General features: G+C 34.7%; 2 protein-coding genes across 2 annotated transcripts; both read right to left on the reverse strand.

Annotated features, from left to right (window-relative positions):
* Positions 1–4,209: 4,209 nt before the first annotated feature.
* On the reverse strand, positions 4,210–5,268 carry LOC116092180 (olfactory receptor 4P4-like). The gene has a single exon (XM_031373529.1). It carries the CDS (start codon positions 5,224–5,226, stop codon positions 4,300–4,302), a length of 927 nt encoding a protein of 308 aa, XP_031229389.1. The 5' UTR covers positions 5,227–5,268; the 3' UTR covers positions 4,210–4,299.
* Positions 5,269–14,242: 8,974 nt separating this feature from the next.
* Positions 14,243–15,175, reverse strand: LOC116092182 (olfactory receptor 4C16-like). Its single transcript, XM_031373530.1, has one exon. It carries the CDS (start codon positions 15,173–15,175, stop codon positions 14,243–14,245), a length of 933 nt encoding a protein of 310 aa, XP_031229390.1.
* Between the last annotated feature and the right edge of the window lie 213 nt (positions 15,176–15,388).

Consider the following 15,388-nt stretch of genomic DNA (forward strand, 5'->3'; position numbering starts at 1 on the left):
TGTGTGTTGAGGGAGGGAGAGAGGAAGAGAAAGAGGGAGAGAGAGAGACAGAGACAGAGACAGAGAGACAGAGACAGAGACAGAGACAGAGACAGAGAAACACAGAGAGAGAGACAGAGAGAAAGAGAGAAACATACCTTTCTCCTTCTGAAATCTATAAGGAGACTGGTTTCCATTGCCTTTAAGTAAGTAAGAAATTTCTTTACCATCTACTAGACTGAGTATTATATGAGGTCTTGACAAAGGATTCTGAAAGACCATGTATAGTCTACTTTAAGTTTTATACAATAAAACTAACAGAAATTAACATTCAGGGAGCAAAGACAAGGTTTCAACTCTGGCCAGAGAAATTGTAAGAGCTGTAAGATCATGGAGTCTCCTTTAAGGCTCTCTCCTAGTAATGTCAGAACCTGCTCCCATGGAGTGTCAGGAACATGACTGCCTAAACAACAGCTGATCATGGACTATAGCAATACAGATTATAAACATGTTAACATGGACAGGGGAAATTCTAGAAGGCCTCATTCTATAGAAAGAACTATGAAAAACTCAGGTATACTGAGACTTTCCCAAGAAAGAACACACCAATTGGTTATCTAATACCAAATGATTAGCTCTGAAGATACACATACAGTAACACTATAAAAATTGAGAAGTCTATGTTTATTTATGTAAAAAGGCCATATTTATTTAATATATATTTAAAATTAATAATGAGCCACGAATTTTTGAAGGTTTTGAAGAGAAAATAATGGTAGTAGAAATTAAGAAATTATAGTCTCAAAAATAATTAAAATAGAGAAAACCTTGAAGGAAGTTGTTTTCAGTGTGACTCTCAATGAAAACCATGAAATTCAGGGCTTTAACTCAGAGTTACTTATGTGTGTATATATGTAAACATACACATACATATTCAACAATGGTTAATAACAACTGATAATTACTTTGAAGGTTTTGAAGGAAAAAAGGTAAGGAAAAAATAGTTATAATTTGAAAAATAAAAGAAATAAGTAAAAAATTTAAAAATGTGGAAGAAATTGAGATAATAACAATGAAAGCATGTGAATTTCTGGGCTTCTAGCTATAGTTAATCAATTACAGATACTAGAAAGAGGCATGAGAGTTACTTTAGTAGTTATAACTGTACACATTCCCAAAACTCTAAACACTAAATTCACTCAGCAGATTCCGAGCAACTGAGCAGTTCAGAGAATGTTGGAAACTTACACTAAAGAAGGTAAAGAGCCTGCTTGTAGCAAAAATAGCAAAGCTTACTGACAGAGTTCCATAAAGCTATAAGAGATTAAAAGCCAAGTGTCCCTAGCACCTGAATCAGGTGACTTTTAAATTCATACTAAATGCTAAACCAAATAACACTTACAGGACAGAACAATATGTTTCTTGATTGAGCACCTAGAGAATTTTGTCTCTGGCTTTTAATGCTTGTAGTTTTTTAATGTTTGGAGCCCAAAGCTTCTAATTCTCATGACTATTAACCCAGGTAGAAATCCAACCATACTTGATGTGTCATGATGCCAACACTAAGGGAAAAATTGCTCTTGATTAATTTGTGACTTTAACTAGAGTAAAAGGGCACACCAGCCACCCACATCTGACACTAGATCCCTGATAGGCACTACAAGGAACTGAGAAGCTTAGTCTATGCATTCTATCCTAAAAATATGTATCTGTAGAATTTGGGCTGGAAGCTAGGTCAATGGTGATAGGTAGATGACTAAGACTGGGAGTCAATTCTGGTGTCAGAATGATGTTAAAACATGGTACTGTGAAGCAAGATAAGATCAAAGACAGTAGAATCATTTTTGACATCAAAGAAGGCTTAGAAACAAATTCTGTGAGCACAATCCTGACAATTGTTTTTACTTTACTCTCTTTGGAAACTGGGTTAGTAAACTTTTCATTACTTGACAAACCATGTAGAGTAGTCTTATAAGCAGCAGTACTTATTAGGGCTCTTGGATTCAGAGTATTTACTTTAGTGCATGGTTGTTTAACTCTCAGACTTTGAGGCTGTAGTGAGGCAGGACATGCATTTATAAGATGCATGGTAGAGAAGAGCTGCCTGCTTGGTGATACCCAAGAGGCAAAATGAGAGAAAGGACTTGAACATTTTTAGAAACATATTTCCTCCATTTTGAACCTCCCAATAATATCAATAACTAAAGACCAATCTATAAACTATGAGCCTGTGAGGGTATTTATACATCAAAATTATAAGTATAACTGAATTGTAATTCTAGTCTCATGAATTGGGCTCTGGACTCTGGGGCTCATTTGATGATCAGGGTCAAGCCTCCCAGCTTATGAAGCCTGCATCCTCTAGGATTGGATTAATAGTAAGAAAAGCCCTAAGTCTTTCTCCTAGTAAAGTCTATATTCTAAAGCTGTAGAATCCAGACTGATGCTATGTAGTATAAGTGCCTAGTCTACAGGCCCTGTACTAGAATTGGGGCCATCATGATTAAATGTTAAACATTACTGTCTAGCTCCAGTTTATTGTTATACTACTTTTCTCACCTTCTAACACTTGTGTGTGCATCTCCATTCTGGGGTTGTTAAAAAGGTGATACATACAAGTTGCTATTATTCTTAACTTTAACAATACTTATTTTCATATTACTGTGCTAAACTCAGAGGCTGATATATTGTGCCTACTTTTGTAGTTCTCATGAAGTCATATTTATGCATAGTCATTCAAATTTTTGTTTCTTGAGAGGGTGATGAGTGTTAAAAATGCATATTTCATCAATTTGCTGTGAGTAATACATAAATAAAGGTGACATCATTCACAACATGACAATCTTAATTAAAATAAAATAATACACCACCCTCATGATTGTAAATATCAAAAAACAATGAATATAATTATTCCATTAATAAAATAATTACACTGCACTGAATAATTTCAGAAACAAATTGTTTACAAATTTAAAATCTACAAATATAAGATTCATAATATAATAATTAGATTTATCCCTTCCTCTTCCTCTCTCCATATCCCACTTCCACTATATATGTATAATGAAGTTATTCTCATTTATATAAAGAGGTGTATAGATGTATATGTATATGCATGTGTTTATATATATGTATGTATGTATATACATATATATGCATATGTATATACAAATGTATATGTATATATGTACATATATGTATATGCATGTCTATATCTTCTATTCAGTCATGTAATGTTACTAGTATATATGTTTTTAGAGTTCATTATTTGGCTTGACAATACTTTGGTATGGAATATCACTTTGCCCACACCCACCAAGAGGATGGCAACAAAGTCTTACTCAGCTGTCATACCTATAAACCACATTGATAATCACCCAGGCCTGATTCCCTAGAGGGTACAATGGTGGCTCAAATTCATTGGTAGTAATTAACATCTCTCATTGGACTTAAGATCCACTTAAGAGAGAAATCATGATGAATACTGGAAGCATAGCTAACTACTAATTCCTAGTGAATTCATGGTTATTGGAAGAGAATCTATAAACACTAACATACTAAACACTTATAATCCCTGAAAACCATATAATCTTTTTTCTTTATAACTGTAGTTAAGTGTAGTTCCCATCCCTCAACCACAAATCTTCTCTTTGTAACAGATAGAGACTATTGTAGAACATAAAAACAATGGAAATGTAAAATTGTTGGACCCACTTTCAAGGGATATATCTATGAAACTCCCACAACTGAGGCTCTAGCAATATTGTAAATGATGAGAAAAGACTGTAAGAGCCAGAGGATGAAGAAGTATACTGCAAGGCAGTGTCTCCGAGTAACATAAAAAGTTATATTCATACATTTCTCCAACATGATTGAGAAACATGAGGTGATAAGAAAAACACCAATGGACAGCTCAAATATAGTGTTGGTTCTTTTTACATATTTATTATATTAGCTATAGCAAGAACAGCAGAAAAGATATGATCAGAACTTCTCTATCTATGACAGCTGTCTCTAACAAAATATGAATTACCTAAAATAGAATAAAATTGTCAAATTATACTGTGCTTATACTTTGTGCCAGTAAACACAAAATAATAGCCACTGTAACTGGGATGGTGACGGAGAAAAGATTTTCCATTTATCTAACACAGAAAATAATTGATTCAACTATACATATAGTCACCATTGATTTGCACCTTATCTTCTTGGGGCTTGCAACTTTTGTTGACTATACACTGTCTTGTTATCTTGCCATGTTGCTCCCATTTATTCTGTAGATAGGATAAGACCAAGAAAACAACTTCACCATCAGAAGCTTCACTTCCCTTCTAATAGTCTGTCTTGACACCACACCTTCCTCATGGCATTCTTCATGTCTGTATTCCTCAATGTGTAGATGAGAGGGTTGAACATTGGGGCAATCATGGTGTAGAACAGAGCAAACACCTTGTCATCCCCAACAGAATCACCCATTGGGACATAGGTAAAGATGAGTGGCAAGAAAAACATGAATACAACAGTGATATGTGAGCCACAGGTAGAAAGAGCTTTGCGGCGGCCCTCTGATGACCTGGTCCTCAAGATGGACAAAATGATGATGTAAGAAATGACCAGTGCAACAAAGGTTAGAATGGACATCACCCCTGTGGTAGTAATGATTACAATAACCAGGAGCCTTGTGTCAGCGCAGGCCAATTTCAGCAGGGGGAATATGTCACAGAAGTAGTGGTCTATTTCATTGGTGCCACAAAAGGGAAGTCTGATAATAACCAGTACATGCACAAGTGAGTGTATAAAAGCACCAAAAACTGAGCCTATCACAAGGATGTAACATACCTGTCTGCTCATGGTGATCATGTAGTAAAGGGGTCTGCAAATGGCTACATACCGATCATAGGCCATGACCACCAAGATGAATATTTCAGTGGCACCAAAGAAGTGGGCATAAAACATCTGGGCTATGCAGCCATTGTAGGAGATTGTGTTACATTGTACTAATAGATCAATAATAAATTTTGGTGCTACTGTGGAAGTGAAGCAAACATCCATGAAGGACAGATAGCTGAGAAAAAAATACATTGGCTGCTCACTAAGCTGACTACCCTTGATAGTGAGAAGAACAACCAAGTTTCCACAGAGAATTGCAAGATAGCAAAGCATGAACAATACAGTACATATTGCCTTGACATCCTCATTATGGAAAAGTCCCAGTAAGATAAATTCTGTGAGGTTTCCATATCCCATTGCTTCTGTGTGTTTGATTATTTAGAGGGAGAGGACACTGTGCCTAAACCTTCTATCTTTTTTATTTATTTTCAAAGTCATTTTTAACCAATAAGTATATGCATTGACTGTTTAAGATAATTCAACTGTAAATCTGCTACTACAAATAGATCAATGTCTAAGATGCATGAAATATTTGAAAGTATAGTAAATTCATTCATAAGAACAGATGTACAGAGTGACACTAATAAGGTAACTGTAGTTCAAACAATAAATGAATTTTAGTTGCTGCAGAAATTCCAAATCTTTGCACTTGGTAAGAACAAAGCAGATACTTTAAAAGTTAAATGCATACTCTAAGTTCAAAGTGAGATGCAAGTGGACTCAGTATGTCACATTACACTCTTTATAGCAATCAAAAGTGACATCGAAATCTACTATAAAAATAAATAGTACATGTGATAAACAGCAACTAGCAAAGTTTTAGAGAAGATGGTGGATTCTTGTCCAGGTTCCAGAGAGACTATGGCTTTCTAGATTTCACTTCATTTGCCAGTTCACTTTCCAGTCACATCTGGAGAACTCGATGTTAACAGCAATTGCTCATATTCTAGCATCTCTTTAGATGTTAGCTCCTGCAGGAACACAGCATACATCCAGAAGACTGCCTTCAGGTCACCTGTTTAAACAATATTCATCTTTAAATTGAACCACATGTATTTGCTTTACAAAATTCTCTACATGTGCATGATGAAAAATCTTAAAATGTGTCAGTGAGAACAAAAATATAAAATATTTTTCTTCTTTTTGTATTTATTTTCTGTAACTATTATAGCTGATCTAAAATGTGTCATATAGATGCTCAATTCAAGAAGCTTTACAAAAGTAAATCAGTTAATCAGCTTTATTAATAAATGAAAATGTTACTGTACTATAAAGAAATAGAATAGTGAGAGATCAATGCACTCTGCCTTGTATGGCAGTACAGGTAAAGTTCATTGGGCACAGAAATAATTTATGGATAGAATCTTGTGGATTGATCTATGTTCTACCCTTTTTCTCAAGTTAATACACTCTTATTTAACTATTCCCCAAATTTCTGAAAGTGTCACATTAGAAAAGGTACAGTTACAAATCTAAAATCAGGGAAATGAAATTAAATAATAACATTCTATTACTCTGAGTTGTTGGCACTTTGCACACATAACTAAAATGTTTTAAAGACAATTTAATCATACATTAGATAATAAGTATTTACCCTGTTAAAAGGACTCCACTAAAAAGGCAAAAGAACATTCATTGCAACTTTGTGAAAGTTTGAAACAGAAGTTCTAAGTACATACAAGTAACAAAGAAGAAATAGAATATGATATATTATTACTGTGTAATACATAGTAGACACTTCAGTACATTAAATGAATCTGTATGACAGTAAGGAGAAGCAAATACTGTAAGGACAAATATGGTATCATTTAACATATTATTTCTTCCTTTACTAAGGTAAGTGTAGTAGCAGAAAGAACACCCTAAGCATTATAATCTGCCAATTGTCACATGATATAAGCCATATACTTTGAAACATATGGAGTTTTAAAGATGACCCAGATCTAATAATGAGTATGTGATAAATCATATCCAATTAATTTCTATGAGTAACTGAGTGATTATAAATGAATTTTAAAAGATATGGAAACTCATGGTTACATCCAAGGATAAAGTAGGTGATGATTAAAGGATGTTATAATCATACTAAAGGTTGCTTTCTTTACCTTTAATATGAGATTTTTCTTACTTCTTCAATGAAAACTTAAGCCCATTATTTTAATATGGCTTCAGAAAAATACAGTATATATCAGGTGGAATTTATGTCAATAAAGAAGAAATTATAATCTTTCATTGAAGTTTTGCAAAAACTTGAAGGCCTTGTTTTTTATTATTTAACATATTATTTCTTCTTTTACTGAGGTAAAGGTAGTAGTAGAAGATTTCTATGCATAGTAGTAGAATTCTATGCATTACAATTTTCAAATTGTCACATATGATATAAATATAAGCAGATACACTATTGTCCTACATATGTATGTCCAAAAAAATTCCTCAAAAAGAAACAAGGAACACATTTAATCACTACCCATTTGAACAAATATTCCCAATTCTGCATTTTCTCAGGATGAAGAAAATTCAATCCCCGTGTACTTTTGTTTTAATTGATTATTTTATTTATTTACAATTCAAATGTATCTTTCTTCTCTGCTTACCCTCCACAAACCCCCTATCCCATTCCCACTCCCCCTGCTTCTATGGAGGAGCTCCCCCCACCCACCCACTCTTGGCTCATCACCCTAGCACTTCCCTGTACTTTTTAAATTGTTAATAGGATTTGAATAAAATACGTGATTTCTTAGGTGTAAAGTTGATGTTGGGGATTCAAAACAGATTGAAAAAAGGAAGATACTCAGTTTTAGATTTTCACATCCTCGTTGAATTTTTTTGACTCACATACAATATTCTCTTCAGGAAAAATCTTTGTAAATCAGCTCCTAATACACAATCTCTAACTGTGTCTATAAGGGCGAAATGCCAGCATTATGATTGTGCTGCTCCTTCATATAGAATCGGATTTATCTTCTCATGTCATATACAATGCTAAGCTTTGATTATTCTCATGTAGGGTATTAGAAAATATTAGATAATATTTTCTCCTACCAGGAATTCATCTCAAAAAATATCCAAACAGCCTAGTGTAGGCATATATGTCTAATATGTTGTAAGAAGTAACTAAAATGAGCGATTTTTGTGTGAGAGGGGGTGAAACTTCATCCTTTTTAATTGGCTTATTTTTAAAAGGAAAAATTCTGAAAATTTCTGAGGCATTTATAAAACAAGGGAAAGCCTGAGGATATTTTTCTTCAGCAATTTTAATGTGACCACAAACATGGATGTGTACAGAAGTTATGAGCTATTTTGAAAACTAATTCTGAGTAAAAGACTTGCATTAATATGAACACAAAGAGGAGAATACTACCTGAAGTCATTGATGGAGGGACTGAAATCAGGTGACAAATTTACTCAAGAAAGTTTAATCTAACACCTACAAAAGAAGACCCTACCCCACCCTTATGCAGAATAATCAGACCAAACACTTGCAGAAAACAACATTTTCCTGTCTGTACTGGGATATATATATATATATATATATATATATATATATATATATATATATATATGATTATTTACAGATTTGTGGGATTTACTATATACATATGCTTATTGTTTCTTGATTTACTTGTTCATATTATTTTCAAATGTTTGATTTTATCATCATCTTGCTATTTTAACTAATTAGAATCATGTCCCCACTATCTTTCACAATCTATCCCAGTATTTTTCATTCCAAAATTTAAAATTAAGACTTCAACAACATATTCCTATGACACATTTTTCTATTGGAAAGTATCCTCTATAATTTTTGTCACAAACTATTATAATATGAAGTTAGGATATGAATGGAATGAATCGAATCTAAGGTTATCAAAGTCAGATATCAGGTAGCTATATTTTTCAGAAAACATGGTTCATGAGAATTACTGTTCTGCTGGAAAACAAGAAAATAAGAATTGATTACTCTATGACTTTTATCTACAATCAAGATTTTTTTTAAGTAACAGAAGAAAAAGAATGACATAAAATAAAATAAGAAAATCTTACACTTTCAATGTTGTCCAATTCTGATCAGCGTTTGAAATCGTATCAATTCATGAAAATAAACTTTAAAAATATATTCTAACACAAAATAACAAGTAGATATTTCAAGAGGTGAAAATGAAATCAAATTAGCAGTATGCTCTATGTACTTGTTGAATTACAGTTAAATAGTGTCTTTAGCACTTACTCTGTAAATACTAAAAATGAGAATGAGAGGCTCATCAGATTCTTGTGAAAAATGGGAGCTACATCCCGACCCACTGCCCTTATCTTCCTTCCTTCTCAGTGACGATGAAGTTTCAAGTCCAATCCTGCAGGGCTCAATGTTTCTGGAGAAGTTGAAGTACAGAAGAAGAGAATTTAAGGGCACTGGAGAGACTTGAATGAAATCTCACCTGACACTCCCCAAGGATATTCTTGGAGCAATATGTCAAAGATACTCATGTTTATTTTAACTATCCATGTTTAACCTTTAAAAACATTATGTGTCTTTTAAAAATATTATGGCTTAAACTACCATATGATATACCATAAGATTTATATTATGGGGAAAATGTATTCTAAATTATTTGCCACAGTCTACACAGGAATTAAATCTTTACACATTCATTGTATCTTAATAGTCTTGCTAATTATAAAGGCTTAAAGTCTATTAATAAAAAAATCAATTCCTTAATATAATTAGGGTCAAACTTAGATACACTCATTTAAAATTCCTTATAAGATGAACCTCTTATAATGTCATTCTGTGCCCCAAGTTATGTCATTAGGATTACACTATCTAATTCTTTTCAGATCATGTGAGTTTCTTTAATGTGTTATTTTCTATTTCATTTTGCTAAATATTATGGTTTTTATTTTTAACTATTTCTTTTATTGTTTGAGATTGTAATGACATCATTCCTCACTCTCATTTTTATTTCCAAATCTTCCTGTATGCCCACACTTGTTCTCTTTCAAACTCATGGCTTTTTATTATTAATGTTGGTAAATACATTTTATATGTGTGTGTGTGTATGTGTGTGTGTATGTGTGTGTGTATGTGTGTGTGTATGTGTATAGACATATTCCTAAATACATAAATATAACTTTCTCGGTCTATAACCAACAGTTAGTTGTATCTATGTATCCAGACTGACTATTTGGTATGGGATAACTAGTTGATAAAGTTGAGAATAGTCTTCCTTGGAGTAGACAATTTCTCCCACTCCCAGTACTCCTTAGTTTCCAGGGTTTTTAACAGATATCTTACTGACTTTTTCCATGCTTTTAAGGAAATTATTTAAAGGTTATATTCACAAAAGTACAAGATATTATTTTAAAGACCTATTACAATATGAATTTGTGGTTGGATTTTACAAGAAATTATTAGTAAATATACATGCTTCAATTTAATGAATGATAAGGTATATTTTTGTGGTTGTTTGTATCTACACTCTTTATGAAGAACACACTTATATGGTTTTATTAGAACTAGCTTTTTGGTTTCTTTTGAAAATTATTTTATTTATTTATATTCCCATCATTGCCCCTCCTCTCAAACAGTTCCTCATCCCATCCCTCCTCCCCTTACTTCCAAGAGGGTGCTCCACCTCACCCCATCAGAGCTCCCTCGTCCCTGGGCCCTCAAGTCTCCACAGGATTAAGCACATCTTCCCCTACTGAGACCAACCAGGTAGACCTCTGTTACATTTGTGCCAGGGGCCTCAGACCAACCCCTGTATACTCCTGGTTGGTGTCTCAGTCTCTGGAGCTCCTTAGGATCTGCTTTAGCTGAGACTGCTGGTCTTCCTATGGGTTCCTTTCTCTTTCAGCCTGTTCAGTCCTTCCCCTAATTCAACCACAGGGGTCCCCAACTTCAGTCAATGATTGGGTGTAAGTATGTGCTTCTGTCTCAGTCCAAGTAGGCTGGTGGGGCCTCTCTGAGGACAGCCATGCCAAGCTTCTGTCTGTAAGTAGATCATAGCAGAATAGGGTCTGGTCTTTGTGCCTGCCAGCCCCCTCCCACCTCACATGAGATGGATCCCAAGTTGGGCCAGTCATTGGACCTCCTTTCCTTCAGTCTCTTATCCTTGTTTGTCCCTGTAGTTCTTTAGACAGTAACAATTCTGTGTCAGGAATTTGGAATATGAGTTAGTAACTCTGTCCCTCCACTTGAAACCCTGCCTATCTACTGGAGGTGGACTCCTCAAGTTCCCTTTTCTTACTGTTGGGCATTTTGACTTGGGTCAACCCAATTAGTTCTGAGAGTGTCTCACCTCCCATGTCTCCAACACATTCTAGAGGGATACCCCCAATGTCCCACTCCCCAAGGGTGCTTATTTCTATACATTCTCTTGGCCCTCAGGGCTTCTCTCCTCTCCCTTTCTCCCTCCACTTCCCCTACTCCACCCATGTCCCTCCTTCCTCTGCCTCCTAAGATTATTTCCTTCCCCCATCTAGGTGGGAGTGAAGCCTCCTTACTTGGGCATTTCTGCTTGTGACAACTCTTCTGATCTGTAGGTTATATCTTAGGTATTATGTATTTTTGGACTAATATACACATATCAGTGAGTACATACCATTTATGACCTTTTGAGTCTGGATTACCTCACTAAGGGTATATTCTAATTCCATCCATTTACCTACAAACTTCCTGATGTCCTTGTTTTTAATAGCTGAATAGCATTCCATTGTACAAATGAACCACATTTTCTGTATCTATTCTTCAGCTGAACGACATGTGGGTTGTTTCCAGCTTCTGGCTAATACAAATAAGTTGCTATGAACATGATGGAGGATGAATCCCTGTGGTATGGTGGGGCATTTTGGAGGTATATGCCCAAGAGTGGTATAGCTTGGCCTTCAGGTAGAACTATTTCCAATTTTCTGAGGAACCATCAGATTCATTTCCAGAATGGTTGTGCCAGTTTGCAATCCTACCAGCAATGGAAGAGTGTTCCTCTTTCTCAACATGCTGGCATATACTGCCACTTGAGTTTTTGATCTTAACCATCCAGATTGGTATGAGGTTGAATCTCAAAAGAATTTTTCAGATGTGTTTCATAGGTACTGGTGAGTTTCCTTAAGTACCACAAAGTGGGTGGCTTAGAGGATAAGAATTTATTTTCTCACAGTTTCAAAGGTTAAAGTTTGAGATCACACTAGCAGTGGGATAAATTGTTGCTCAGGACTCTGAAGAGAATCTGTACCATGAACCACCAGATCTAGAGAGTTTATAGACCTATGTGGAAGTTCTTTGGTTTGTAAAAGCATCAATTCAATCTGTCATCATTTGCACATATCATTCCTATGTGTATGACCATCTCTATTCCTTAACTTATTGTTATAAAGGGTTCACATTATGGACTATTTCAACATCATAATCTCTATTTCTAAATAAAGTCACAGACTGAGATGAAAGGAATAAGGATTCATCCCACTGTTTTCTAGGGTCAAGCAAGAGAAATACAGTCATATCCTACTAAAACCATGACAGGGTGTCCTGTGTCAACTTCTACTCCATAGAATTATATTCTGACAACCTCTGTGAAAATCTTCATAACTTACTCTGATACTGAAGTACTAGCAGGTTGCTTCCTGCACCTACAAGAAATCTCCTATTATTTCATGGCATGAGATATTGTTATAAGTGAGATCTCTACTTTCCTACACAGGCTTTCCTGAGATGTTTCACTGAGTTGCTATTAGAATCAATAAGGAATATCCTCATTTAGAAAGCAAACATGATTGAATTATGTGTTCTTTCCAGAGGCAAACACACTGTCTAGATGTGAAAAACATATTTCTCTTTCAAGGTAGAGAAAGCTGTTAGCAACCATTCAATGGATATGAAATAGATAATCAAGTTAAAGCCATCATTTCCCCTCCCCAATGTTTTCATTTCACTACTCAAATTTCCATACTTTCCTACACTGAAGTGTTTATAGAAAAGAAGGAAATAAAAATTTCACGTGTTCTGGTATTACAAAACTAATATAAATTTTTTTCCAACTTTCTAGTTTATGAAGTAGAAATCTCATGGTAAAAGAATTCATGTTTAATTTTTTTATGAATAAAATCACACGAAAACATTGAAATTAGAAATGTTCTTATCATTAATATTTTTCAATATTGGAATATTAATGAATAACGATGAAATTAATACTCTATTCTGATGTAAAAATTTCCATTTCTCCTTTACTACTATTATCTTCAGAATTGTATTCAAAATTCCCTAAAGTAATTTATAATTTGAGATAAAATATTGCTGTTTCAAACTGTACATTACTCCTTTGAGCCATCCTGCTTTTGTTTGATCTGTCAATACGTTTTGAAGTGATTGTTCTCTTGATTCTAACCAGTATAGACATCTCTACCTGAAACTAACCTATACATGCTGCACTAAATTCAACACTGTTTTTATAAAGAAAATACTATAATTAATATGTCCAAGAGCAAGCTTAATATTTAAGTTAGAAGAGATCAATCAAAAGAAGGGTAAAAGTGTTTAAAAAAAAAGAATAAAAATATGACTACAAACACAATATTGAGAAGAGAGTATCAGAGATTCTCAAGGGCAAACTTTTGTCTCTGTATTCTATTAGTATTCTAGTATTTTATCAAGGTAAACACTCAGTAAGAGTTCTGATCAATCCCCAAATAAAAGAGAGATTTCTTCAAGTGTATGCACTTTCTCCTATAATAGCACCTACTATAGTTAATTGAATCTGCCACAATATGCTGATTCTAGAGAATAAAATACGTATGATTAAAATAACTTTATATAACAATATATAATTTAGATATATATGTATGTATATACATGCACAGATGCAATAACAGTTGAAGAAAAAGGAGGTAGTGAGTTTGAAGGGGAACAGGTAGGTTTAAATAAGGAGGTTTTGAGAGAGGAAAGGAAATGAAGAATGTTGTACATATATTAACATCACCAAAATAAAAAAATAAGTAACTGAGATGTGTAAACCGTATCAGATTTTCAATAGATGGTGTGATTATATAGATAGATAATTATCAGGATAGATCCTCACAGATCACCAGGGAGAAGGGCAGAAAATACAATTACAGCCAGAATTGGTGGACAGAAATGGTGAGAAATACAGCATCAAACATGAACAAAAACCAAAGAAGGGTCTTTGTACCTAATTGTATTTCTTGTTTTATCCCACTACATAAAATTGACTTAACAAAACTATGTTTCACATTGTTTCTTTACTATATGAACTCATAATCCTCATGCCCTAAGAAGCTAGTATATTAAACATCAATTAAAAACAATACGTGATTGACTTCTAATTTAACGCAAAGTATGACAATGACCTGGAGACCTCATTTACTTGCGATCATCTGAAACCACTTTCTTTCTCCATAACTTCTTCATGGCATTTTTCACCTCTGCATTCCTCAGTGTGTAAATCAGAGGATTGAGCAGAGGTGTCCCAATTGAATAAAATATAGCTATCATCTTGTCCATAGGAAATGTTGTTGCAGGGCGTGTGTATATAAAGATGCAAGGTCCAAAGAACAGGATGACCACAGTAATGTGGGATATGCAGGTGGATAGGGCTTTTCTCCTCCCATCAGCACTGTGGTTTCGTAGAGAACGAAGAATAATGATGTAGGAGACCATCAGCATGAGGAAACTCACTGTACAAATGGCTCCACTGTTGGACACCAGAAGCAGATTGATCATATATGTGTCTGAACAGGCAAGCTTCAATAGTGGCTGCAAGTCACAGAAATAGTGATCAATCTCATTGGGACCACAGAAGGGTAAACTCAAGGCCAGAAATATCTGAACTAAAGAATGCACACAGGATCCCACCCAGGCTATGGCCACCAGCACCCCACAGACCCGGCGGCTCATGATGGTCATGTAGTGCAGAGGCTTACAGATGGCCACATAGCGGTCAACAGCCATGAGGATGAGGATGAAGATCTCCAAACAGCCGAAGAAATGAAATGTAAAGACCTGAATTATGCACTCAGTGAAAGAGATAGAGGCGTCCTTCAGCAAGGAGTCGACGATTGTTCTAGGTGCTATGGTTGTGGAGAAGCAGGTGTCAGACAAGGATAAGTAGAACAGGAAGAAGTACATTGGACTCCCAAGGGCCTGGCTTGTCTTGATGGTAGCAATGATAAGCAAGTTACCCAGTAATGTCCCCATGTAAAAAAGCAAAAACACAACAAAAAGGATTTTCTTCCTAAAAGGATCCTGTGTCAAACCAAGTAGAATGAACTCAGTCACATTGTTATTTAGCCACATTTTTTTTCCTCATGAGTGATCAGAAATAGTTAATGTGAAATACTTAATCTGAAAAAAAAAGACATTCATTTTGATGTTGCTTTGTGATGCTATGCTAAGCAAAAGTAACCTCATTAATGATACTCTCTCTGTAATTTTTATTCAACACTTCTTCCTGTATTTTAGTGGCAATATATTTGCACTGTTATGAGTCCCAAAAATGGTTAGGAATGG

This window comes from Mastomys coucha, unplaced genomic scaffold, assembly GCF_008632895.1.
Source record: "Mastomys coucha isolate ucsf_1 unplaced genomic scaffold, UCSF_Mcou_1 pScaffold15, whole genome shotgun sequence".
NCBI classification, from domain to species: domain Eukaryota; kingdom Metazoa; phylum Chordata; class Mammalia; order Rodentia; family Muridae; genus Mastomys; species Mastomys coucha.

Bases quoted from the DNA above. Each gene is read 5' to 3' on its own strand.
- LOC116092180 (XM_031373529.1), bottom strand. From the start codon at position 5,226: ATGGGATATGGAAACCTCACAGAATTTATCTTACTGGGACTTTTCCAT.
- LOC116092182 (XM_031373530.1), bottom strand. From the start codon at position 15,175: ATGTGGCTAAATAACAATGTGACTGAGTTCATTCTACTTGGTTTGACA.